Here is a 27,569-nt window from a genome sequence, read left to right as displayed (position 1 = left end):
CTGTATGAAAAGGAACACATCCCTTCATACCCTAGTACATGGGAACTTGGTGCGACACAACAGTCTACATATATTATCTTCATCAAGTTACAACAACCTTACACAAAACAGGAAGATTTAAAAAGTGTGAAAAAAGGGGTTTTAAGTAGAAATTTTTTTTATCTGTAAATTTATCTCACATTTACAGATTAAAACTGTGGACTGAACATGTTACCAACTACTTACCTTTCCAGTTTCTCATCTATGAAATTAACAGTTTATTTCATTGTGTAAAGCCCAAATTCCACTGGAAAATACACATGTAAGGTAATCTGCATCTGATCATCAAGAAAGTAAATTTTACCTTTTCAATGATCTCATAGCACTCCTCCAGCTTCTGAGTTCTGTCTTTCAGAACCGTACTGGATTCATTGTAGACATTCAACCACTCTCTGTAAGACTTCTCTGACAAATCAGCATAAGCAATGCACAATGTCCTCAGACCTGCCAAACAGAAGACAGCCATTACCCACAGTAAAATTACATTGAATATCATCAAATCATTCACATGTAATGAATGCTAAATTCTAACCCTCATGCTGGAACAACAAAAGCTTCTAACACACATTGTTCAAAAATCTCCCTCTACATTTTTTTAAGCACTTGGATTTCCACAAATGTAAACCACAAATCTGGTTCATTCTGGCTACTAATGTTGGTGCAGATCAAGAGAGCATTGAACAAAAACTTCTTGCTAAGTATGAAAGCAACCTTGCCTTTCATGTACTTTTAAAAACATCGTATTAAAGAACAGGCGACATGCTGTGATTGGTGATATTACTTAGTCAAACATCCTCCACAGCTTGTGCTTCCTTTTAGCAAGACTGTGTTCTCCTTCAGTGTACCAATGTAACTCACACAAATAATGGGAGTTACACATGCACAATAGAGGGAAGAGGGTCCATGAAATATGAAAATCAATTTATTAGACTGCTGGCAAAAATTAATATAGAGAAGTAACGATTCCTTTTTCTGTCACAAATCAATCAAAAAGGAGTGTGTGCCATAAAATACAAAAGTTCCAGTACTGGGAATTTTTGAGAGTCTGCAAAAACATAGTGTTTTAAAAAGCTGACTGGTATTTTCAGATTTTGGAAGACAAGCACTGGTTCATGGTTTTACTATAACTCAGGTATCTTAGGCTCTCACAGAAGAGGGAACAAAGCCAGCTTCCCAGTGAACAGAGGTGTTACATCAGTCAAAGGCCTTACAGAACATTTCAGATCATCTTTGATGTCTCAGTCTACCAGGCTTCCCAGCACATTGAGGTTATCACTCTGCTTCATAAAAAGATGCTGGTATCCAACTTCTACCCTGGTAAAAACACCTCCAACTCTAATGTCATTGAGTTATTCTGGGCAATACAGCTCATGCCCTTTCCCTTCATCATGGACACACAGAACACTGTCTTTTCCTTCCAAATTCCACTTCCCTACTGAAATCACACAGAAGTTGGACAAAAACCTCTTTACAGCTGAAGTCAACCTACAGTTGTTAATTTGCTGATAACACACCCCATCTTTATCTCCACAATCATCTTAGTTGACACCACAGAGCTTAGACAATGCAGAAGATGCTGCAAATCATTTAATGAACTGAATTCTCATGACATGCTGTTACTCTTACCTTCCGTTGCGAAGTATTCAAGATGGCACAGTGTTTGTTCCATATACTGGGAATCTTTTGAAAGCCTCTCAAAAATTACATTATCCTAGTAAAACCAAATTCATGACAACAGAGTAAGTCTACATATGAAGTTGCCATTTGTGTATTTACAAGCTCAAGAGAAGCAACCTGAATGGACTTGCTAATATGAAAAACAAAACTCTATTTACAATATATTTGGGGTTTAGAGACTGATTTGAGTCATCTGGATTGTGCCCAATGGCAGAGGTACTGCATCCACTACAAATAGTGGGGAGAGAAGCACACTCTGCCCTCCTCCCCTCTTTCCATAATGAGGTCCCCATTACTGGGCAGTACAGAACGCTTCTCTATAAATTACCAAGCCAATATATTGACTTTCAGACAACACAAATATCTGATCTTATTCAGTGTATATAAAACAGTCCTGGTGCAGTAGACTTTGCTGCAATCCTTTCCAGAAAAGATTCCTTTTCATGTTTGAAAAAAAAGGCAGAAACACTAATCATGTTCTACCACAACATCCTCTCAGAAACAACCTTCCTCCTGCAGCAGCTTTCTTTATCAGTAAATTAAAGGACAATTGAAAAGGCCCCATTAACAGCTGAAATCAAAATATAGCATCACCTACGTATCTAGAGTCTCTGGATTTTATTTGTAACTACCAGAACAAGTTTACAAACACATGTAATACAGAAACCCTACTCAGACATCTGCTCTTAAGCTAAGTAAGCAGACCTACATCTAGAGCAGATTAGAGACAGGCATACAAACCTAATTGTTATGGAAGCAAGAGGCAGAGGATGACTACCAGAATGTGGAAGAGTTAATGCAGAATAATCAGTTAACTTACAGTTACATGAGTGGCAGATGCAGCACATTAGTACATCTAGGTCTGCTCATATGGAAAATAGCAACAATTTGTACCACAAACTTTCCTGTTCTCCATCCCTTTCAGTGCCATGCTCCAAAGAACAGTGTGAACTCAGGCATGGCATGAACAAGCAAGTTTCAAGTCTGTGTGGTCCCATCAGGCATAGGACTGTGAACTACCGCACAATGGCAGCAGGCTTCATTCACTTCCACCACACCAGAGTGAAGCCAGCACATCTTTATCAAATCAGGGGAGCTAAATGGAAGCAACAGAGCAGTGAACACTAACCTATATGTCATGACAAATTCAAGCAAACAGGATCCCCACAGAGGTCAGAAAGAGTTTTTTCCCTGTTGCAAAAAGCCAGCTCCATAGTTTTCCACTGAAATTAGAACCACTCTCTTGCTGTGGACAATGCTAGTTTTGGAGCCTTTGTACTGTGCTAAGTTATTGCTCTTGTCAGTGAAGACAGAAGCACAACATGGTGCAAGTCATGATGACAAATAACAGCAGGTGCAGAGATGCAAGAAAGTCAGATCAAGAGCCAACCACTTGAGAACAAATTTTAGTGTTATAAATTCAGACAACAGCATTTACTCCAGCTCCTGAACTTCTGCTACACAGCTGGGTGAAGCCCTGGCTTTGCAGTAAGGGGACTGCTCCCATGAGTTTCAGGATTTCAACTGGGCAGTATAAAGCCTAGCAGTCTTCCAGCCTACAAAAGGAGTCAGAGGAGGAATGACAGCTCTCTTAAATCACTTGGCCCTAAACAGAAAGCCAACAGGTATTATGTATGAGACATGAAATGTCAGCATCAGCCACAGCTGTTGAAACAATAACTGGCAGTGTTCTCCATTAGGCAGCATAATTACTTACAGCCCCTTTGCAGTAGAGACGTAGCTGTCCTGCCGGAGTTCGAACAATCACTGACATTCTCTTCCTGTTGCTATTGAAATAAAAATATTTGCTTTCATTAGTTAAAGTGGTAAAGACTAATTCCTGTTCTAGCCAGAGGATTTTCTCAGATGTGCTTCGTGCATCTGAGATTAAATGGGATATAGCAGCAGTAACTTAAGATCCCACAACCCTTGGCCACAAGGAGATATATTAAATTGCCTACTTCCAGCTTCAGCCCTGTGCCTCCCATTAGCAAGCACTCCAGATTTAGACCCATATGCAAGCAAGAATTTGAAAAAGAGCAAGATAGTATAAAATCATATTGAAAGAAGGGGATCCACATTTATTCTCATTATTCTGTGGCAGTTTTTCCTTATTCCTCAAGCAAAATTGCTTTGGGGACTCTAGAAATGGAATCGTTAAGGCTGATTACATCTTTAGTACAGGCATAACAGACATTGAAACAACCATCCACTTACAAGAGCAGTTAACTTACTAACTTAAAAGAAAGTAAAAACGTAATAGAAAACAATCATGGTATAGATCAGTTCTTGGCCTCTATCAATTCTTTATATTGGTCTAATCAGACTCACACAGTTGGAACTAAGTAGAAGGAAGTCAGGCCCCCTGCACAAGGACAGGACAGTCAAATTTGTCATATATCTTAAAAAAATGCAGACAGTAGCATAGTGTACACCAACATTTGACAAAGGAAGGCAGACAAGGATAATTTTTTTAAGAAATGTTGATGTTTTACTTATTAATCTCTCCTTCAAAAGAGCCACCAGAATAAAACCACAACTTCCAAGGGGCAAATGCAAACGAATCCACTCTCATTAAGGGAGCCCTAAGAACGTGTGATTTCATGCAAATCTTTTCTTCAGCAAAAGGACCAACCTGGAAGCATCCTACTTACTCATTATATTTTTGCAAATGTGTATGAATAGAGTGTAGAGCAATCTTCCTTCTCCTCTTGAGGTTGCTTTGAGAAATGTAGTCACTTTTCAGAGCTTAAGAACCATGTGTACTAAAGTAAGCTCTTGGCACATATCATCAAACAAAACAAATCCTTTCTGAGGCTTTCTGAAGAGGGGTTTGAAGGGCAGCAGTTACCTGTGCTCAGAATTTCTGCAGCATCCTAATGACACTGGGAAGCTTCTGTGTGCTTTTCAAAAACTAATCACAGAGCACTCCCTCAGTGGTTAGGAGGGAAGGTGCTACACCGAGGAGAACTAAGACAGCTTTTTTTCTGCTGCATGCAAGCTGCAACTACTCCTGCCTACAGACACCAAGGTGCTGGTCAACTTGTCCCAAACCCTCCAAGAGTCTTCCAGTGCCTTTTCAGATACTTCCCACAAGTAGCTTAAATAGCCACATTCTGACTGGAAAGAGGGAAGTACTTAGGAATAATCTTCAAAGCAAGTCAGGACACAAGAAAAGCCCCCTACCAAATCATCCCTACCTTTAGTTTTACACAGTCCTTGAGCACAACCAGCCAACTCAAAGACAGCAGAGAACAAGAGTTCAAGGTTTTAATCCCCAGCAAGAGAAAAAAACAACAGCAACAGAAAAAAAAGTATATTGACTAGCACCATCCAAACTGACATAACTTTATCAACTGACAAAGAGAAAGCACCTTGTTATTTCCAATCACTTAGGGGATTCAACAAAGCTTCTTGCTACCCAAGCAATGCCCATCCTAATGAGCCTGACAAATTAGGAGTGCTTGCAATGTTTATACTTTCACAGCTGGCATGGTTCTTAAGAAGAGGCACTTGCAGGTGCAGTTTCCATATACTCAAAAAGTAATTTGCAGAAGCACTATAAAAGTGCAATCTCAAAGTATGTTCTTGAAGTAGACAAGGGACAAATCAGGATTTCTATGAGTCATAGCAAGATGCTTCCAGGCCAGCAACTTCTCAATAAATGAACAGAGCTGCAGTGGCAGGAAAAAGTTTAACAGCCACCAGTTCATAACTCATTCATAGTACATCAGAAATAAGATGAAGGGGAGGACAAAAACTTAAGGAAGTCCTGCTTTTCTACTGTATCAGCTGTAACATTTTATTCTAAACAACATTTTTTACAAGAAGAGTTTTCTTATTAACCTGAATTTGACATATTAGAGGAAAACTTACCTGGAAAACTCCAGCACATTAAGAATTTCAAAGGTTTTCTCTTTCCCCAGCTACAAAAGAAAACAAAAGAAAGAGTGTACTATTCTAAGTACAATTTACATTATATTCTTACACGTGCAATCACCCGAGCTGAGCTCAGATGCCTTTGTCACACGTCCCAGTGTAAATAAATGTGACAATGGCTCCCTCCGCTGGTTAAAGGATGCAGAGCCCTATTTAATTACTTAATTGAACATCCTGTATTGTGGCATCCTTCATTCACTACTGCTATACCATTACAAGAAGCTAATGGCCTTGCTGATTAGGCATGCTCTGAAAGTTAAGCTGCATATTTATCTCAACAGCCATCCATTAAGAAACGTATTACAGGCTGTAGGCATTTTTCCAAGTTAAAATAAGCATGCCCTCCTGGTTTAGTATCACAATAACTTTTGACTGACCTCCATTAGTATTTCTTTTATTTTAATTCACAAAAATATGCATTAGATTTTTCACGGCCAAAAAAAAGATTAGCTGAGGATAAATTCCTGTTATCACCAGCCACTCTCTGCTGGGGCTGAGCAGGAACAACCTGAAGCAGGAAAAAGATTTTAAAACATGGGTCATTGCTGTTGTAAAATGCACAGAGGGAGCAGTAGGAGTTACAGTCACAGAACTCTGGTGGCATTTGTAGCATGCAGTTAAATAAAGTGCAGCAGTAAAATCTAATTGCAGTGTAGACTTGTCCAAGGCAAATATCAATTCAGCAACATCCCCAAGATTAAAAAGCAACTCCAAACCACTTTCTAATGCTGCCAATAATGTAGGCAATCAGGAGAGATGGGAATCTCTGGGAATGACAGCTTTTATTGCTGGCTATAGATTAACAATGCCCCCAGCTTGGCATTATGAGTATACAACTATGAGTATATAACTGGCTGCTCCTGCAGAGGAGAGAAGCATTTAGGTGGCTCTAGATGACACTATTCATCCTAAGCTCTTCCCCTTCAACTAAGAAGCAGTTTGAGAATTTGTAAGAAGTTTTTCACAAAGTCCTAGAAGATATGTTTCAAGTGCTTAGCTTGGCAGTGTACCAAGAAATTTGAAAGGGAACATACCTGAAGGGAAGGACAAAAAAGATTCATTATTCTTAATAAGCACCCTACTAGCTGCATCTGTGTAAATCTGGAGCCACTTCAGCTTAGACTGAAACTTGAGTATGAATGTGGCCCCATGAGTCTGAGGCTGCCTGTGCCAACTGCAATCCAGTAACTATGCACCCCTGTGTACACAGCTACATCTTCTATTGCAGATTTTACTCAAGAAAAAAATGAAACAGTTAGAAGAACAGCATTAAACATAACAGTCAGAAAACCTCCCAGACACATTAATTTCCCTCTAATGTGAGTGTTCCCATCTGTGCTTCCTAGACAAAGGAAAGATTTTTCAGGCACAGCTGCTGTCATTTCCCATGTAAGGTTGCAACTTCCTATCACCCATGCCACATAGAGGGGCAAAGGACTCTGCATCTTAAAATAGATTAAAGCAACTTTTCTCAGCGTGCATAAGCCCTTTGCATGTAGGATCCTAAAGGCCCTGGAAAAGGGCTCTCACAGGGACCAGAGAGGACACCTGTATGCTCTGCAAGAGCTTGGCAGCCAGTGCCGTGCACACCCACCACTTACCGCATCAATGATAACAGAGTGGGGAGTCCGTCCTGTGAAGACATAACCAAGTTTTTTTGCTCCTTTTACTAATGCGCCTTCATCTGCCAAAATAAAACACAAAAAGCTTGAACTTAACCTGGTATATTAGAGACCTCCAAAACCCATACTTCAATATGGAAGATTGCCAAAACAGAATCCCTTTTCCCATGTACTCCCATTCATAGGGATGTTAAGAGTAGTTCTGCACAGCCCTCCACAAAAAAAACCTCAACACTTTAGTCTTACAAAGGCCATGCAATATCAACTACACAAACCTAGTACTTAATCTGTGTAAGATATCCTGTAACTATTGAAGCATTGAGCTCTATTCTTGTGGAGGTGTCATACTTTTCCACATGAAAAAGGTGAAATACCTGTTCTGAAAGCAAGATCAAAGCTCTGTTATTTTAAATTCCTACAGTATGTGTTTGATCCATTTTCTGCTGGGAAGGCACTAAGTTCAGGTACTATAGAAATACAGCACTGTTTTCCAGAGACTCAACGGGACAGTGTTATTAAGAGCTCAAATAACAGAGCTGCAATCAGAGCCAACACCTGTGACGCCTGTAGATAATTACAGAGCCTCCTTAAGGAGCAAGCATCATTAAGCACAACCATTATATAGGTGGATTTACTGCCTAATTCAAGCAACCCTCATGTCTCTACAGCTCCCTTACTCTCCTCACAGCTCATCATGTTGACCAGAACTTCCTTATATGAGCTCTTTATCCTACTTTTCAGACACCCTATTAAGACATAAATAAGAAATGAGGCAGCTTCATCACTCAGTACACCACTACAGCAATTCTAGAAATATCTTCACTGACAGAGATAAATTCAAGGGAGAGCAACATTCCCCAATCGAGCCCCACCTAGCTCTGTCTGTGCTAACTGAAATGGATAAAAATGTGGGTGAAGGACAGGCCTGAATAATGCCAAGACTCTGAAAGTTTTGGTTGTATTGTGTCATGTATCAGCACTTGATAGCTTCCTATCTTAATCTAAGCAGATACTAGATCAAGAAAGACAGTTTGTAGTCAGGCCAATAAAGTAACTGCTCATGCAGAAACAAATAATTTCTTCCTACACACCCACATCTTTTACTTTCACCCCTGCAGAAAGAGTACACGGTCTCATAAGCACAGAAGGGATCCTAAGCCCAACCTATCTCTAAAGAAACATCACGGACTAAGTGGTTCTGTAGGAAGCATTCAAAACCAGTGTGTACTGATTACAGAAGATGCCAGATCTACTGCTAGCATCATGGGGGAACATTTTGCTTTCAAAATCAATGACCTTTGAAATGACCTAGAGGTTCATGGACCTTCCTTCCACCTACCTCCACTCCTTCAACTCATTGCCCCCTCCCTCCCAAAAAAGAAAGCAACAACCAACCTGGAGAGGAGGCCTGGTAGATTATTGTATTTCCTTGTCTCTCAGGAACAACAGTATGACACACGGCCAGCAGTGTGAGGAACTCCTGTATGTGCACAGCTGTGGGCTAGACAGGACACCAGGAGAGTGAGGTTTAGCACTGCACACAGACTGAGGAACCTGCTCACTAAACTGACATGATCTCTTAGATACCACAGACAAAAAAAAACCCCAAAACATATTCTGTTCTCTATTTATAGCAGTTGTTTTGACCTCAGAACACCAAGACAGCACAGTTCAGAGTCAGCACTGATGCACTACAGAGCTATTGATAAAGACCCCGTTCAAGCTGCAGAGCTGAGAAGGCTCTGAGAGCACTCCAGGGTCTCAGAAGGCTGAGCATTCCATCACCCCCACCCATAAAGGCATTACTTCTTTAGCACCCCAAGCTTCATATGGGCAAAGACACCTGCCACAAGATGATGACAATCCAGCAACAGGAAATACTACTAATGGCAGCTTCCAACAGATTGACAGCAACCACACCAGAATTAAACTTGCAGCAACTGCACCTTTAGTGATGAACATCCAGAGCTAAGAGCAGCTGAACAGCCAGTAGAAGGCAAAGTCACATGTCCTTCCAAAGGAATACAGCATCCAGTCAAGCATAAAATTAATCTATGGTCCCTACACATTCAGCATCAAGAGAACATGCAACATAAACCACTGTTTCAAAGTGCTTAAACAGACACCAGGTCTGCAACTCAGCAAAGTTAGCACTTAAATCACAGGCCCCTGATCAGCCAACTGTGGCAACTGCAACCTTTACTGATGTGAAATTAAGTCCCTCATCTCATTCTTCCCTCCTTTCTATCCCTGCCTCTGGCACAGGATTTATAGTCTTGCAGCAGTCAGGAAGAGCAGAGCAGCCATTTGCTCAGTGACTCAGATATGAACTTAGTAGTTCTACCTTTGCAGAATGCCCTACTTGACTTTGCAAACCCTCAAAGAATTTTTGCATACAAAAATATCATCTAGGTTCCAAAGCTTTCATTAGCACAGCATATGCATTGGCAATATGAATGTTTAATTAGTAGAAAGTAAACTACTATAAAAGCCACAAAACCATGGCAGCTGGCAAACACTGTGGCAATGTGTGTAAACAAAGTAAGCATATCAGAAAGTAACGTAATAAAAAGACTGAAAATCCAAGCCCTATATTCTTAGCCCTATATTCAAAGCACTTCATGTACTTTGCCATAAACATTTTCAAAGTAACTGTTTCACACAGGACCTTTACCTTTGCATACTGAAACTTGCAAATTGTATGGTCACATGCTACTAAAATAACAAGAGTTGTTGCTTTCGACATGCTGGGGCGCAGAGGCTGTGCTCAGGAAAACAAACATATTTACACACTACTATCTGAAAAAGTCCACAGCAAATTACAGTCAAGAGGTTATTGCTGTTCCATCATTTGCAGTCAAAGTAATGAAAGTTTTATCTCTGTGTCAAAAGGCACAGCCTGCCAGATTCATATTTCAGTATCTGTTGCTGCAGACCTTTGATGTCTGTCTTTCACTTTTATCACCTAGCCCCTTAACAAGCTTTTATAGTATGTGTTCTATCAGCTGGAAACAACCTGTCTCTGGTAGTGACATGGATTTTAATCCTTCCTAAGTATGTATTTATGTTTTCAAGCCAACAACATAATTTGCTGCTGTCTTGGTATTTTCACAGCTCACAATGTATTACAGGGCAATCTTCCAAATCTGTTTCAACAGATCACCAGAGGCCCAGCTTATCACACCAGCTCCTCTACACAGCAGTCATTTGTTTCCTTTCTGTATTGTTCCAGCACTGACAATATTTGTTGCACAGACATGAATCAGGGTAGAGCATTTAAATACCTGCTTTGGACCTGTGAACAGAAAATCTGTTAATGGCTTCTGTGGCAATGTATCCCTTCCAAGATGCTGAGCTGAATCCCAGCACAGGACAGAAGTCCCACAGCTTAAGCAATTCTTCTTTATTACTTATTTTCCTCTATCAAGTCTTTGACAGTATTCTTACTGATGATCTCTGAGAGATGTTTCTTGCCTGCTCATGTGTGGTGGTTTGACAGGAAATATGTATTCTGGGATGCTGTGGTCAGGCCAATTGGTGCTCAGATTTTAATACTGGCCCCTAATGTGGCCATTGGGACATTGTGTCCGCCTCTGAGCACACGGGGTTAAAGCAGGGCTCTCCCCTGGGAGGCTCTCTTGGGTTCCGGTCAGGGAAAGGTTCAGAGCTCCCCTGCCCGGCTGCGGGCTGGGCGGGGCAGGGGCAGCCATGGGGCCGGGTGAGGTAGGCCAGGGCCTGGACAGAAGGGAGGGGAAGGCCCCTGCAGGATGGAAGGGTGGAGGAGCACTGAGAGGCATCGGGCAGCCACCCCCCCGCCCCAGGAGAGACAGAGAGAGAGCCTGTGCCTGTGTCACCTTGAAATTTAATAGTGGCCGGCCGAGAAGGGGAAGGGGGGGGTGGCAAGAAGGTGCCCGCCTGGGCAGCTGTGGGAGTTCTGGACAGACAGAGCCTCAGATTTTTTAACCCTTTTCTTGGATGATGGAAATCTTACAAATGCTAATCCTCCTGGAGCTGAATGAGAAGAGAGATATAGATGAGATAAGAGGAAATAGGGCCACGAGAGAAATAGAGAAGAACTCGGGTGGAAGAGATGATGGAGTGGCTTTTGCTGGACTCTTTTTGTGTAGCCGTGGACAGAGCCATGTTTCCTTGTGATACAGAGACTGCATTCTAGGGGGAGGCAATGCCTCAGGACCAAGAGGGCTCAGTGTGGGTACCCCTCAGCCCCAGGGGGTGAAAAATACGGGGGGGGGACAGATGTCCCAAAGTTGAGACTGTGCCTTTTTGGAGTGGGACGAAGCATCCTTAAAAGTCGACCCTAGAAGCAGCTCTGGTCCATGTTCAGTGGTGAGAGCGCTGGACATGAAGAGACACTACTCTTAACATCCCTATGAATGGGAGTACATAGGAAGAGGTCACCACTGGCACAAGAAGGACTCCTCCTCTCGATGAATTGAGGATTGAGTATTCTGAAGGGTGGTGCCGGACCGAGAGTCAATGATTTGGGGGATGTATTGTATTGGGAATTTGGTGGGGAGGAGATGGAGATGTATTTGTGAAGTTTGCATTTTCCTTGTGTGTTTCTGTTTCTTTTTTTTTTCCTTCTCCTTGTAGTTCAGTTAATTTTTTTTTTCCTAAGTGGGAGCCTGCTTTGCTTATTCCTGGTCACATCTCACAGCAGAAACCAGGGAGAGGGTATTCTCATGGGGGCAGTGGCATTGTGCCAGTGTCAAACCATGACTTAACACTGTTAAGGTCAGTGTTATTTCTTCCTGCCTCACTTTTTAGTTCTCTATTTATCTGTAGTTAGAACAAAGTTTGCATGTTTTAGTCTCTTATTCATCAGTCCACAGGTAGTTCTCATTTTAAGTGCCTTCTTCCCTCATTTTTCTTCTAGTGTGCCAACAACTTTGGGTGAAAGCCATTGCTTCTTCCCTTTTTTCCCCCCTAAAAATCCATGAAGAAACTAGTCTACAAACATCTATACAAGAAATACACTCCACTGGGTGAATTATTTCATTTGCTGTCCCTACCAGCTGAGAACCACATACACATTGCAATGGTCTCCTACTTCTGGAAGCATATTCAGGATTATCATCTACAAAGCACTATCCTCAGGGAAAGCAAAGCTCAGCTATCTACTAGGCACAGCACTATCCATTATCAAGCAAACCAGTGGGCAGAAAGCAAGTTTTCATCCCTTCATGGTTCCTATATTTAGAGAAACAAAACACTGAGACAAGCCTCAGTCTTTTGGGGAGCAAACTGCCCTGTGCAGAGCTTCCTATCTGCACATGTTACACATGTCCTTATCTGGACTCTTCACTCTGAAGACACTATTCTTCTCAACTGTTAAAGAGTCTCATAAAATTACAAGGCATCTGCATGTGAAGTTAAAGATACCTTTCATCTTTCCTTTAGGTGTAGCAGTATCAGATTAGTGCCCTCATTCACAGTATTTCCAGGTGAGCAGGACTGACAGCTTTTTGAGCAAATGGTCTAGAAATGGCCAGTGGGATACCCAAAGCACAGTCTAACAACCTGAACTTACTACTTTGCATTTAAGTGGCACATTCTGCCAAGGAAAACTGTGAAAATGTTTATGTACTTAATTACCACGGAGAATTACGTGGTAATTCTCAACATCTTAAAAATATATTCACTTCCTACCATTTAGTTCACTAAAGTATCTGGACAACAGTGTGAGGATCCAGCCATGCTGAGCACCCCCAGAACAGTGAAGCTGGCAGGACTGGAGGAGACCAAGATACTTCAGGCACAGACTGAGAGAAGACATTAACCAGCTTTTGAATAATCAAGAGAATGAAATTCAAGTGTATCTTGCCCAAAACCAATGAGATATGACCTATAATTAAAGACACTGCCTTGTACTTGAACAAAAGTACTGAAGTCCCACGCACAATAAGAACAAAAGCAGATAAGAGAAAAATATATCTCACCAAGTTCTAACAATTTAATTGTGAGCTATAAAATGATGTGTTTGGACACTTTCCAGCAAGCTGAATTAAAGCCTCCCATAGGCTTTCATCACCTGAATATGTTTTTTCCCCCTACTGTATTTCAAATCTCAGTTTTCCGTCCCAGTTAGCTGTGATATGTTTTTCTGGGTCTGGTTTCCTATGGAATTAAGAATCAGCTGATGATAGCTGTCATTTCAACAAAGCTTGATGGGATAATAGCCTCAGTTCCCACACTACACAAGAATAAGCAGACGTGTTGGTGAGGTCTAAACAAACACTTTCAGTGTGGTAAAGGCTCAACGTGAGCACAACAGTTGTCTGCTCTGCCTGGCCAGCTGCTAAAGTACTCATCACATGTACTCACTGAGCTAATTCATGCATCTGCAGCTACACCATGTTTGCTGCTTCGCGGCCAAGAGATAATTTGGGGGACACAGAAGAAAGTTCATATGCAAATTGAAATTCACAGATGAGGTTCAGAGAGAATCCTGGGAGATACAGGAGTCAAGGATGAGAACCAAGTCTGTCAGTTCCTTCTTGACCTCCTTCCCTGCTTTCTTATCATCAGTGTAAAACATCACCCCACATCAAACAGGCTTGCATCTCTGCGCTGAGCTCACTCACAGGACATATGCAACTAGCAAGCACCAAGATAAAGACCATCTAGGATATTCACCAAAAATTCCTTCCAGTATTAGGAAAAAACAGATCTTTCCTTATTAGAGTAAGAGTTGATGCCATTTTCTCTAGAAAAAGAACCAAGACAGCATCATACACTTGGTACAGCTGCACAATTCATCCAACAGAAGCCGATACAAAGAAAAAGCACAGGCAGACAAAGCTTGGTACTTTCTCCCACATTTAAATAGCAGAGCAGCCAAGAGAAACCTCCACAGGTTTTCAAGGCAAGTTATTTTTCCCTGGAACAATTCCTACAGGGCAATAATTCTTTAACTGCTGCTCAAAAGTGGACTTGGCTATCAGTCAGCCCTTACACACCAGTGCCCCAGAAAAGCTATGAAATTTAGAGGTGATGCAGGATGCTAGAAATCTTCCTAGCAGATGGAAGACAGTCTCATGAGTACAAGTGCATAATTTTTTATTTGCAACCTGGAAAGAAAATTACTTGGCACTGAGACAGTTCTAAACTAATACTTGTGACTGAACTGAAAAAAAAACAAAATCTTGAAGAGCAGAGCAATGAACACTTAATGACAGCCTGTAAGAGATCACACACCTTCAGCTGCAGAAGGGCAAATGTTCAGAGGGAATTGCCCGAGTACAGCACCATCTAACTTCACTAGGTAGCTTATGCTAGAACACTTCAGTTTTTCACCACAGTTCACTAAATGAATAGAAATTGACAGACATCTGCAAATAGCATGTGCAGCTGTAAAAATTAAGATAATAGATGTCTAGATAGAAAGAAGCAGTTTATGCACCTCAGCAGCTGACCAAATGCAAAAAAAGCCAGAATGACCCTTCCCTCTACCACTATCCTGGAATTCAGCCCCTCCTCTCACCCACAGCCTGAAAAATACACCCAAACATGCTCAGCAAACTGTCATAAGCAGTCCTTGCATCTCATGTCTTGTGCTAAATCACCACTTGCCAGAGGGTGGCACCCATTCCTCTAGTACAGTCAGGCTCTGAAAAGTATCTTTGCCCAGTAATTTCCCCACTCATTGTCTGAGGGCTGAGTTCACACAATATGCTCAGCCCAACAGCCAGCTGCACAATGACATCAATATTTGTCTGTTTAAGTAACCAGCAAAAGGAGACTGGAAAAGGGCTCAGCATAGAAGGCTTCTGAGCTGTCTAGACTAAATGACACTTAGGGAAGCTACCAAAATCCCTTATTTGCCTGCTACAACAGCATATGTTTCTTCTATCCCTCAAAGTAGAAGCCACCCAGAGATCAAATTATTAGGTAGCCCTAAAATAAGAGGCCATCTCAAGGCTGGGGTGAGAAATTCCATCTCACAGCTCATTTGAGATACATCTCTTCTGCTGAGTCTGTTAAAATACACCAAAGCATTTTTCTCTATGCATACGTCAAGCAACAGCAGCCAGAAAGAGCTCAAAGACATTTTACCTGCAGTCTACACCTAAACCAGAATGAATACCTTGAGTCAGCAAGTGCCATAAACCATAACTGTAGCCATAAATGAACAAACAGGACACAAAGGAACAGGATATGCATAAATCTTGGTTGCAAGTCATGTCCAGTGTGAAATTTTTCCAGAGTACATGAGTACAAAAGCCACGTGGGAAACCTGGGGCACTGTCCTGAGTGGGTCACCTTGCTGGAGGTTAGGGCACAGGAGGCACCTTTAGGCTCTATCACCCTGCAGAATACATAGTGTCACACCAAGTAATTAATCCCTTGTAGCATTCACACCATGCTGCAGTTCTTAAGTACTGCACAGCAGAACAGAAAGCAAAGCTTTCCCGCACACAAACTGTATATGGCAAGTACATTTTAGATGCTCATACTAAACCAGCCCAGTTGCAGAACCTACACTAAGGAAAGCAATCACCTGATTGAGTTTGTGCGTGCCAATGCTCAGACCCCATACCGTGAGACAGCCTGCAGAGAACAAGGGTCATGCTTTTTGGCAGGTGAATTAATTGTCTGGTGTCCAGTCAGATGCTTGATAGCCACATGATTTCCAAATAAACAACGAACTGACACTGCAAAGAATAGGTCCCTTTAGGACTCAACAGCTAGCTAAGACTACTAATCATTAAGGCTCATGCCAAACTTGAATTTGCAATTAACTCCCATCTCTTACATCCTTTACACAACTAGAACTCCAAACCCTTGCAATATTTAAGGCTCATTCCAGAACCACCTTGTAATGCTACAGATTACAGTTAAAAGTGGTATAGATGTTTCAACACTCCAAGTAGTTTTTCTTTTAAAGAATTTTAATTTCTATCATAACTTGTTACAAAGCATTATCTTCCATATACAACAGAATATATGAAGCTACCTTAGAGGTAGCTAGAATCTGTATCAATGCCATTGCTTCTTTAATTCAATTGTAAGACAAGTGGGCAGAAAGGCGTTGGAGGGAGCTATTTTGATTCCAATTTACCCCTTCTGTGCTTGCATGACACACTCACAGAGCAGACTTAATCACACAAATAGATTTGTTCAGCATTCAATTCCAGACAAGCCCAGAATAGGGCATTTAAGAGGCGTGATATTCAAAGAGCAGACTTACATGATCATTTTCAATGTTTTGCAGCAGTCTTGGGTCATCAAATTCACACGATTCACTGGTGGAAGGAGGTAGCTGGCTACAGAGCAAAACAAGCATATTCAAACAAGTGGCAACATTGCCAATCTTAGTACTTCATCTAGTTTCTTGGGAAACAAATTTAAAAAGCAAAGTAAAACTCCAGTGTCCTTGAAAGCAGTGTGAAAAGATCATATGAGTAATGCAGCAAGTGCTGAAAATGAACACCAGCAAGAAACCCAAAATGGTTACGGCTGACAGTGTATTTCAGAAGATTCAAGTATCAATGCAGCTCCTGGGACAGATGTAGCAACAGCAGTTTTTAAGCATATTTAAGCTAAATGGATTTCAGAGTGGCTTGCTCATAAAATAGATCGACACTCAATATCCCAAAGTTCCCTCCCTAGTCAGAGCATTCTGCTTCAAGCTGACTCCTGGAGGATTTTAAGTCTCCAAGTAAATACCTAGAAAAAACTTTCACAGAACTGAATAGAAAAGAAAGGTACAAGGAAAGAAAACACAGCAATGAAGAAAATAGCAATATATTGGAAGAAAAGAGGGATCCATCAAAATTGCCTCTCAGCAGACGAAACATCCTTTTATCACCTTCCTAAAATATGATCACAGAAATGAGCTGGACCAGTGCAGAAGCCCAGCTTAGCTCATCACCCAGTGCTTTTCTAACAGCATTTAGTGTCATCTGTTTCTTGGGTGGGAATTCACTTCTTCCCTGTATTTGCCATTCAAATCCATGTCAGCCCTCCCTGGCTCTTCCCCTCCTTCCCAATAATCAAAATGTGTTTCACTCATACCTTGTAACACCTCTGGGTCTTCACTAGTTTCTGTGGAATGGGACAGACCCATCACACCTTTATTCATTAAAGTTCCCAATAAAAACAAGAAGGATTCTCTGGACAGGGCGGGCCTACATATTAAGCTCTCTCCCAGTTTAATTACTAAAACACAGCATTTTAATAAAGAAGTCCTTTTCTTCTCATTCTCTTCAGGCCTGAACTCAGTGATCATAAAGAGCAATATTCAGTCTCTAGCTAGGGGTAAGGTTCTTGCAAAGCAGGTTAATTTTAGCTTTTAACTTGACTGTCTGCAATTATAAATAAGCACTGCATTAGCATCCCAGCCACTGCCTATTCCTCACCCCCCTCACATATGAAATCTATATGCAGAAGAATATATCCATCACCACCCACCAGCTCTGCATTAGTCTCCCACTGGAAGACCATTTTACTCAAATGCATCCCTCCCTTGGGCTTCTTCCAGTCCCAATTTGGAAAGCAGTCTTTATATAGATTGTACCCACTCTGCTATACAGAACATAAACATCTTGGAATGTATTTACCTGAAGTCTTCTGATGAACGTTCTCTTTCCAACTCAGGAAAGTGACTGAGGAGTAGAAAAAGGAAAAAAGAACATTTATTCCACTTTAGTAACAAAAAAAAAATAGGTAGCAGGCGAAGATCAATGAGTCATCCCACAAAAACATATGCTGGAACCATGGGTTCAGCTGTTCATACATTTGAATCAAATTTTCTGCCTTTGAGATACCTAATTTAGCTAACATGAAATTCAAAGGTTAACTTGAGATCTTAAGACTACCCATTTAACATGAAGCAAATACAAAGATGTAGATGACTCAAAGGGATCCTTTTGACAGAACAGAATAAAACCAGTAAGCAGGTATCCATCCCTCTTGTTCAAGGAATATTAAGCTCTATAACTACAACTACACTGTTCTAAAAAAATTCTGGTTCTTCTCAAGTCACAGAAATATGACTGATAATTGCTACCCTTGGACTGCAACTTCTTCCCTCTTGAAAGGCCAGAGCTTATTTATCACTTCTGGTTTTGTTTAATCATGATCAGGTAAGTTAGGAATCAAGTTTCTTTGCTTCATATGAAGTACTCCCCAGGTTTGACTTTCATAATTTGTGCTGCAGGACAGGAAAATGAAAACTGCTAATTAAAGACCACAAAACATGCTAGAATAAAAACAGAAGAACAGAATGTTCTAATCCTTTTACAATATAAAATTTTGTACCATTAGTACGCACACATTAAGCTACAGAGTTTTTTTTAAAGTCATACCTACCCATATGTCACTCCAGCAATACTGCATTTCTTAAAGTTCATGATATTGCATGTTAGAGTACCTGTTTTATCAGAAAACAGGTATTTTACCTGGAAGGGAAAAAACAAGTCTGATTTTCAACTTGCATAGGAATAAAACTCAAAGCAAAAAACAGGAAGATACTCAGAGACATACTGCTCAAATGTCACAATATTGGCCAATGCAGGCTTATTACAGCTTGATTTGTCTACCAGATCTACAGAACAAAAATCAGGCAAATTATTTAATTGCATTAATTCTTTATCTCTAAATGTGGAAAGGCTCAAAATAGTAAGTATCAATTGCCAAGGCTTTAGTGTGATCACTACAGATGTACTTGGTTGCACTACTTGGACATTTACCAAATCTTTCAACTGTACTAATCTCAAAGAGTGATTAGAAATGAAAACAAAGACTCTTGAGATTGTTGAAGGCTCACTGGAATTTTACACACTGAAGACAGTCTGTGTTTCAAAGATCACCAGGAATGTTTGGGGATTTTTTCCCCCTACCTATAAGCATAGAATATGCTAGAGTACATCCAACTGGCACTCTGCAGGCAAACAAGATCTGTTTTATCTCATGTCCACTCATGAGCAGTCCCACACAACACACAGCCACAGTAAGCACTGCCCAAAGTAATAGTCCCTTAATGGAAACAGTGATTTTAAGGTAGAACTTGGAGGCAAGCCCATCAAAGCAACTTCTTGGGAGCATTAGCAGATTCAAAATTCCCACCTTTGAAGGGCCATAACAGACCAAAGCTAATTGCAAGTTAATGCTACCACTGTTGTACCTCTGCACCAGGTAAGAATTTCAACCAAGAAGGGATGACAATAGCATGAAAGAGTTAGACAACTCAAAGACAAAAATAATTTGACTATAGTTAGAAGAAGCTTTTCCTCAATCATTGCCATTCAGCTCAAGACACTGTACTACACCTCTTGTAACATAATCCCTTAGTTGTGCACTGTACTGCTACTGAATACAGCATTGGAAATGGAGCCTTTGCAAGCCAGAAGTCAAAGTGGGTACCCACACTTCTGAGGAATTTTAAGTCATTAATAATTTCACCATAAAACAAAAACATCAAGGGCATCTGTGAACATGTAATTCAATTAAAGAATCAAAAAATTCAGTCAAGTTACACAGAATCACTAGTAAGCCATTCCTGAAAATAACATATGGGCCACCAACATACATTATGCCACACATCCTTTACTTCAGGGAAAAATAACACCATAATTTGGAGGTTGATAACTTCACATCAAAGTGATTTAAACAGAAACCAAATTTCAGCATTCATAAGAAAAATGATCAGATTAAGCAGGAACAATATTGACTACCCCCTACTGAGCAGGATATTATTATCCTTCAATAAAATACGTATGTTTAAATACATAATGTTGTCTCCAATACTAAACTCATGCCTGTTATGAAGTTCACGTAGTTCAGCTACAAACCTGTTGCCATCTTATTGTGAAGCTCCCGTATGTTCTTGGTGATTTCTCATGGGCAGCTCCTTGCAGCACTGACTCCTTCTTCCTCACAGCACTACCAACAAACTCCATCTCTCTCTTCACAGCACAGCCAACAAACTGCAACTCTCTCCTCAACCAGCTAACCCACTCTTCTGTAGCACTCATCATTACTGGACAGAGCTGTGGCTTATTAAGTTCAGGCCTGTTCTCAATCTTTGGGGATTAGTACAGCTGCAATTCCTCAGGGGTGAGACCACCTTCTGCACTATTTTCTTACATTCTATCCCTCCACAATTCCCCCTTTTTTTTAATTACAAAGTTGCAGCATCTCTGGAAAGATATGCTTGAGTAAATTTATATTATAACATTCACATATCTCACTTAGGATTAACAGTATACAAATGTTCAGGCAACACATCACAGCAGGAACATCAACCTAAGGCTTTTCATAAACTAATGTTGTGTTTACTGTCTTTTGCAGGGCCCTTTGCAAAAGATAGTAAACCCAGTACAATCATCTTTTGTCTAATTTCCATTTAACTTTGGAATGCATCTGTGTGCTGACCTTAATTCACTACCCAAATTTACATTACATATTATCAGAAACTCTTACACTTCTAGAACATTGACAATATCAATAGCTGTACAACTTTATAAGGCAACTCACAAGAGTAAGTTAAAGGCCATATATTAGGATAGTAACAAATCAACAGTTACATAATTTTATCAATAGCTATAGAACTTGAACAACATCGATCCAGTATTTGTTGAGTGTACTTATGCTTATGAAATATAAACTTTTACACTTATGCCTAATCAAGGATTAATAGCTGCAATTCACAAACAAAATGCACGTTTCATCAGCAAACAAATACACCATACTGAATGATAGAGCTACTCTGTCCCCACTCCAACTGCTGTTTTAATAATTCTCTTCTTCCTTTTAAAGTTTTATTGTATTAGTTGGTCACTGTAAGCCTCTCTTGCCCTGCTCTGTTTTCCATGTAGATGAAGCAATCTGTTCTTCACTTGATATGTTATTTCCCATTGTGTCCCCAGCAGCTCATCCAGGTGTCAAAATCTGTCAGGTCCAGACCAGACAGCATCCCCTGCTGCTCTCAGTGCTACGCTGGGCTCCATCTCTGGCTGCACTTTGCCCTACAGCCCATCCCAAATCACATTGGGTTACTGTGGAGATGGCCACTATACAGTTTTAGAAGGCTTCTCTTATATATTGTCTGCGCAGCTCTCCATTTGCCACTTCTATCGCGCCACTCTTGTGTCCTGCTGCACACACTGCCATTCCGACACTGTCCTGGGTCCCCTCTGGACTGCAGCCATACCTTGGCAGGGGCATGGGGCTTGCTCCAATGCACTAAATAAGCCAAGTGTGTAGCGTCCGCTCCTCAGACCCAGCTCTTCTTCTTGGGGGTGGTATCTCATACATTGTCCCAACTTTTAGGCTCCCAGGTCTGCCCGGCTATAGCTCATCTGGATTTTTAGGCACTTAGGCTCTTGGTCTGCCTGACTCCACCGTCTTATTTCTCTTAGGTCTGCAGTCATCTTCCTGAATCACCTTGGGATGACATTGCTTAATGTTTAAGTCCTTTTTCCCAAACCACCACAGTCACATCCTTACTACTCTCTCTACAGTTCTCTACCCAAATCACCATGGGATCATGTCAGGCTCACCAACTGTTATCATCATATTGCAAAAGTTCCATACCTTCTCGGTGATTTCTCATGGGCAGCTCCTCGCAGCACTGACTCCTTCTTCCTCACAGCACTACCAACAAACTCCAGCTCTCTTCACAGCACAGCCAACAAACTCCAGCTCTCTCCTCAACCAGCTAACCCACTCTTCTATAGCACTCATCATTATTGGACAGAGCTGTGGCTTATTAAGTTCAGGTCTGTTCTTAATCTTTGGTGATTAGTACAGCTACAGCTCCTCAGGGGTGAGACTACCTTCTGCACCATCTTTATTTTCTTACATTCTATCCCTCCACACAGACCTATAACCTTGGTGGTCAAGGAAATAGCTGCCATTTCTCAACAGTATTACAAAATTCCAATAGCAAAGCCATATTATCCAGTAAGCTTGTTCTGGGAAGCTCTTCCAGTTTGAAGAAATGTTATATGCAGAATAAACAAACCTACAACAATTAGAAGTTAATATGCAGTTATCCTTATCTGAATTGAAAATAGAAATGCTTGAAGGATCACAATATCTAAATCAGGAATACAACTGCATTTTTTTTTACTTGCATCTCCAGTGAAGTAGTCAGAAACATCAAAAACTACTATGTCTAGCCCTGGATGTTCCGTTCTGGTATAGACAGCCAAAATCACAGAGCATCTCTCCAAGACTTTTGAGAATAAAGTTTAGAGTGAACATAAGAAATAGTTTCAATTCCCGAACATAAAACTGCCTACATGACATTACATTTAATCCTGTGATATCTCATTATTTCACTTGTAAGACTCAGACTAGAGAAAATAAAAATGTCCCATTAACTCAAGCCACAGAGCAACAAAATAAAGCTGATTTGTACATCTTGTACAATCCTGCACATGCTGCTCTCATACCTTTGCTCTTGAGAGAGTATATCACAATCGTGACACTTCAGAAAATGTTATCTTACCTGCCCAAGTTCCTCATTAAGGTTTGAGGTTCTGGCCATTGCAGGTGTATCTGTTTCAGGGTAATACATATCTATGTCCTGAAACGAGAGCAAAATTAAGACTTATGTTATGCAAATTAAGCACTAAAGTCTCTGTTCTTCTTTTATTCAGCTCCAACTTGGCTTGATTGTCTTAATGCTATGAGCACACATTCTGAATGCTTGAGACAAACATCATCCCCAGATGAATATGGGCGCCTCCTTTCCAAAGTATATCTCCATCCTACAGGGACATGAGAAAAGACAGATTCAACTATAGGTACTTAATAAACTACAGGTGCAACAGGAAAAAAAACCAAACTCAGTACAGTAGAAAGAAGTCCATGCATTAGCCATGCTAATCATAGGTGGTCAGTTAGAACAATCAGTTGCTCTAGCCACATCTATGAGAGACAATTTTAGTGGATACATGAAATCAACTTCATCTGTTACTACAAAGAAACAGCTGCTGCACAAACCAAACCAACTTCTCTGATATTCATATCTACTACATTACAAGCATCTCAAGGAACAGACATGTTAAACTTTGCTTACATGTGTTTTACAGGAACCTACTACATTACTCAAAGTCCAAGGATTAATGCATACCAACAAAAGGTATCCCTCTTGGTTTTGCCCAGCTTAAGAGCCACTACCAGATTATTTCTGGCCCACAACTTGAGAAAGATATTTTGAAGTCAAAACTTCCCTGAATAGAGGGATCACTGTTTGGTTGCGTGAGGCAACATCAACTCATCTCCTTATAAAAACATTATGGTCTATTCCAGAGGTGACCTTAAGGCCAGCCTCAAGATGTAAAAACAAAACAAAACAAACCCAAAATCCAAACAAACAAACAGCCAAAAAACCCAACAAGAACAACAACAAAATAACCCCACACCTTCAAACAAGTCTCGTCTTGCCCTCTGCTGTGTCTCAGGGAAGCTGTAAGATACCAAAGAGGTTTCAAAAGATAATTACTGAATGTGAGTCAGCCAAGAGAGAGACCTCCTTCAACCAAGAGCTGAGGCTTCCTTCTCATCCTAAAAGCCTAAAATACAAGTGATGATTTGCACAGGGGACCTTCCTGTGACTAGATATTTTAATTTCCTGTGAAGCACAGAACTGATATAGAATAAAAACTGAGTTTCCCCCTGCCTTTCCCAGAAGTTGCATCAGAAAGTAATTAGAAAATCTCACTAAGATGTTAAGTGGGTTTTTATATTAAATGTCAACATCCAGAACTGAGATACATTCATTCTTGCTACTTACCCAATTTATAAAAAGAGCCTGAGTAAACTTGACAACTTCCAATGTCACCAGAAGGCTGATTGGAATAAGGTTGTTGTACAAGATTATAAACGTCAGCAGATTGTATCCAAAGTTGACAGACAGCATTTCTGTAGATCAAAAGACACAGGACATTAGCAGACAAGTCTGAGTGGTACAGGGGTTATCATCTTTATGCAGTTCACCTAATCAGATTTAACAAAGCCAAAATAATAAGCTACTGTGTTGATGTCTAGTGTAAGCGCCATTTTAATATTGATTTCAACAGAAGATAGATAAAACACCCACACCATACCAGGTGAAGAACGGCAAGGTTGGTGAGGCTATATATAAAAGAATAGAACACTTTATGAACAATTTTTGCTAGACAGATGGTGAGAAGTACAGTATTCCCCACTATAACCCAATTCAGACATTTATCTAGTGTGTCAACTGCCCAATTAAGAGCTCCCAATGTCACTAGTAATATAACCATCTTTCAGAGAGTGCCTACTTGCTTCAGTGGAGTTAGGAAACAAAAAATAAACACTGAAATTAGTTATAAAATCTGACATCATTGTCAGAATTTAGAATTTTTTCTTATAAAAGAAATCAACAAGAACAAGTCGACTGTTAAACACTTGCCTAGTATATGAACTAAGGCACCCTGCTTAATCAACCTAGTATATGAACTAAGGCACCCTGCTTAATCAAAGAAGCTGTTACTAATGGCGACAACACTGGGCAACTTGCCCAAATAAGTCTACCATCACAAGTGGTCCTAAAGGGAAGGGGAAGCACTTATAGACAGCCAGCAGGAAAGTACAAGTCTCAGCAGAGACACAGGATGAAGGCTCCTGGTCACAGTACTGCCCACAGCCTCTCTTTACAATCAAGTCTCCACATTTGTATGCTCTCCGCTTTCCTAGAAACTTAGAGAGGCACTTCAGTCAGCACACAGAACACCCAGAACAACAGGGTCAGAGTCCACAACTAAGGGCTTTCAGCATCATAAGTTAATTAGAAGTCAGGGGAGCAAACTAGGAGGAGACAGAATCCAGAGAAAATTGCTGAAGCCTAATAAAGATCAGAGTTTGGACAAAGGCACCTCGAAGTGTGAGTACACCCTAATTCCATATCTTTGATAAGTTTACAGAAAACAGAAGCATGCTTGGTATTGGAACATTTTCCAATACAATTTTTACAGAGATGAGACATTTAAACAAAATTTAACCTCTACCTGCCAAACCTGAAAAAGTGTCTTTCCTGTGTATGGCAGTTACAGAAGGCATAGAAATTGTGCATTCAATTTACAAAAAGGCATCTACACAGACTATAATGTCATCTTAAGTCTGCTGCAAGTTGCACCTGCTCTATATTGCAAGTTCAAGAGTTCATTCCATTCATCTTTTCCAGTACTGCTTCTGTCATTGGAAGGCACAAATTTAAACTACCTCATTAAAAACAAGGGGAGAGCAGGCAAGAAATTCTGAAAAGTGCTGACACTGCTACAAGAATACATTACAACTAACAAAACCCAGAGTCAAATATGGGGCATTTCCATGCTATTCCTATGTGATTTTTTTTTCATTACTACCACAACTGCAATTCTTAAACTGCAGAAGATACACTTGCCATCTGTTTTGCATCATCAGCAGGCAAGCCATTTGCAGTTTGTGATAACTGCTTTAAGATCTGCATCTCAAAATGCTTTTAACACCACATTTTATAGCTAATGTAACCTCCTCAAAAGTCTGCTGAGGAGTACTTCATTGCTCATGTCATTCTTTGATAATGAACTAATAAATTTGAGGACTAAGAAAAATGAACTAAAACCCTTCAAATAATTATGCTAAGAAATCAGTTTTCTCACAACAAGGTAATAGAAGCTAAAGACAGAAATTTTACCCAATAAATAAGAATTGTGACATTCACCTTTCAATTTTCTCTAAAAGAGCAGATCAGCATTTCTAACTGAAAGAAGTAAAGAGAAATCCTTTGCATCTCTATATAAGCATAAAGCTCAAGTAGGCATCAGATTGATGCTCCCCATCCTGCAGTCAAATACTGTCAGACACACATAAGGCTGCAGTACATGACCCCCCTTGAGAAAAAATTAATGTATGGTATCTCCACAGAGATGAAAAAAGTGAACACCAGTTATCCAAGAGTAACTCTTGCCCCTCTTCTGTTTCTGCCCTGCTCCTTGGGTGCTAGCCTAGTGATATTTACCTAATCTTTAGAAGCCTCACAGGGAAGCTCACTTATTTCAGTCTATTCTCAAAAAAAAAAAAAAAATTAGGTCATCAAAAAACTAGCGAGATGTGGGTTTTTTTGTGGTTTTTTTATTTATTTCTTATTTCATGTATTAATTCAGTGAAGCTAAGAGCCTGGCTGCCCCTGCAGTCTGATACATCACTGGCCCAGTGCCTGCATACTCACTGTTGGAGCCAAGGTACCAGACAACTTCGCCGTGTGTTCTGTTCCATAATAAGGCACCTACAGAACTCACAAGGGCCATTACCAGGAGAATACAGAACAAAACCAGGATCTGCATGTTGGTCACTTTCTCCACATTTGATCTCTTCAGAGGTGCTTTGGTTGAATTCTAAACAGCAGCAGGAAAAAAAAAAAAAGAGAAAGAACCTGGCAATGGCTTTTACAAGACAAAAATCCAGAAGCAAACCCAGTCTTTACTTTCAGAATCCTTTAGAGCACCTGTTGTCCATCCCATTGATGCTCAGCAGCAGTGATCAACATACACGTTCCCAGTCTCACCAGGCACTCCCCGACATTAAGGAAATACAGGAGTGTTGTCTTAGTAATAATCATGAAGATAATTAGGTTATGTCCTCAGCTGTTAAGCCGCAGTTTTAAATGCCATCCAGCTACCAGATAAATTAAGATGAAAGTTAGTTCCCCTTACATACTGAACTGCTTCCACTTCAGTGTGCGCTTGCACATGTGCACATGCAAACTGGAGTACAATGGACCGTTCTATTCCTCAAGGCCTCCAAGCCTTAAACAACTATAATGAGTCAAACCATTTCATAAAATCAAGACAATGACAATGAGAATACAGGAAATATGACCAACTTCTATCAAAACATAGCTTTAATCCCCTTAAAACCGTTACCTGCATGAGTTTTGTATCATGTCCTGTATACACAACAATACCCAAGACCCACTGAGTGTTTCTCAGTTGTGCACCTCTCAGCAAGATCTGGTCTGGACCAACAGGAACTGGGCTGCAAAAGAAGAAGTTCATGGATCTTGCAGTTCTTGGTAACACTTTACAGAAGATAGTTCTACTCCCAGCCTCGCTCCCCAGTTAATAATAAAAACAACCCCAACCCAAGAGGAGAAGAACACAATAGCAATATAATGAGCTTAGATTGTTCACACAACTAAGAAAGCACTGAAACCTCTGTAAGTCTAATTCCTGCTAAAGCACAGTAGGGCAAAGCTGCTCCAGTTACCCAGAACTTGAGAAATTATGTGGCAGCCATAAATAAGCTTATTCTACA

The 27,569-nt window shown here is 40.5% G+C and overlaps 1 protein-coding gene across 3 annotated transcripts in view; it reads right to left on the bottom strand.

Annotated features, from left to right (window-relative positions):
• Positions 1-27,569, bottom strand: part of ATP8A2 (ATPase phospholipid transporting 8A2) — a 319,087-nt gene that overhangs the window by 229,736 nt on the left and 61,782 nt on the right. For all 3 annotated transcript variants that reach the window (XM_036404098.2, XM_054518567.1, XM_054518566.1), the window contains exons 10-22: positions 27,179-27,290; positions 26,485-26,650; positions 24,046-24,173; positions 22,756-22,833; positions 18,612-18,700; positions 17,861-17,905; positions 16,489-16,564; positions 8,673-8,778; positions 7,257-7,339; positions 5,593-5,642; positions 3,434-3,503; positions 1,666-1,750; positions 344-483 (exon numbers count right to left, since the gene is read on the bottom strand). In XM_036404098.2, coding sequence (XP_036259991.1) covers positions 344-483; positions 1,666-1,750; positions 3,434-3,503; positions 5,593-5,642; positions 7,257-7,339; positions 8,673-8,778; positions 16,489-16,564; positions 17,861-17,905; positions 18,612-18,700; positions 22,756-22,833; positions 24,046-24,173; positions 26,485-26,650; positions 27,179-27,290 — 1,228 coding nt within the window. The remainder of the gene's footprint in view (positions 1-343; positions 484-1,665; positions 1,751-3,433; positions 3,504-5,592; positions 5,643-7,256; positions 7,340-8,672; positions 8,779-16,488; positions 16,565-17,860; positions 17,906-18,611; positions 18,701-22,755; positions 22,834-24,045; positions 24,174-26,484; positions 26,651-27,178; positions 27,291-27,569) is intronic.

The sequence above is a fragment of the Molothrus ater genome, chromosome 2, assembly GCF_012460135.2.
Source record: "Molothrus ater isolate BHLD 08-10-18 breed brown headed cowbird chromosome 2, BPBGC_Mater_1.1, whole genome shotgun sequence".
In the NCBI taxonomy this organism is placed as follows: Eukaryota; Metazoa; Chordata; class Aves; order Passeriformes; family Icteridae; genus Molothrus; species Molothrus ater.
Note: the sequence above shows the minus strand (reverse complement) of the source record. Positions and strands in the feature narration are given on the sequence as shown.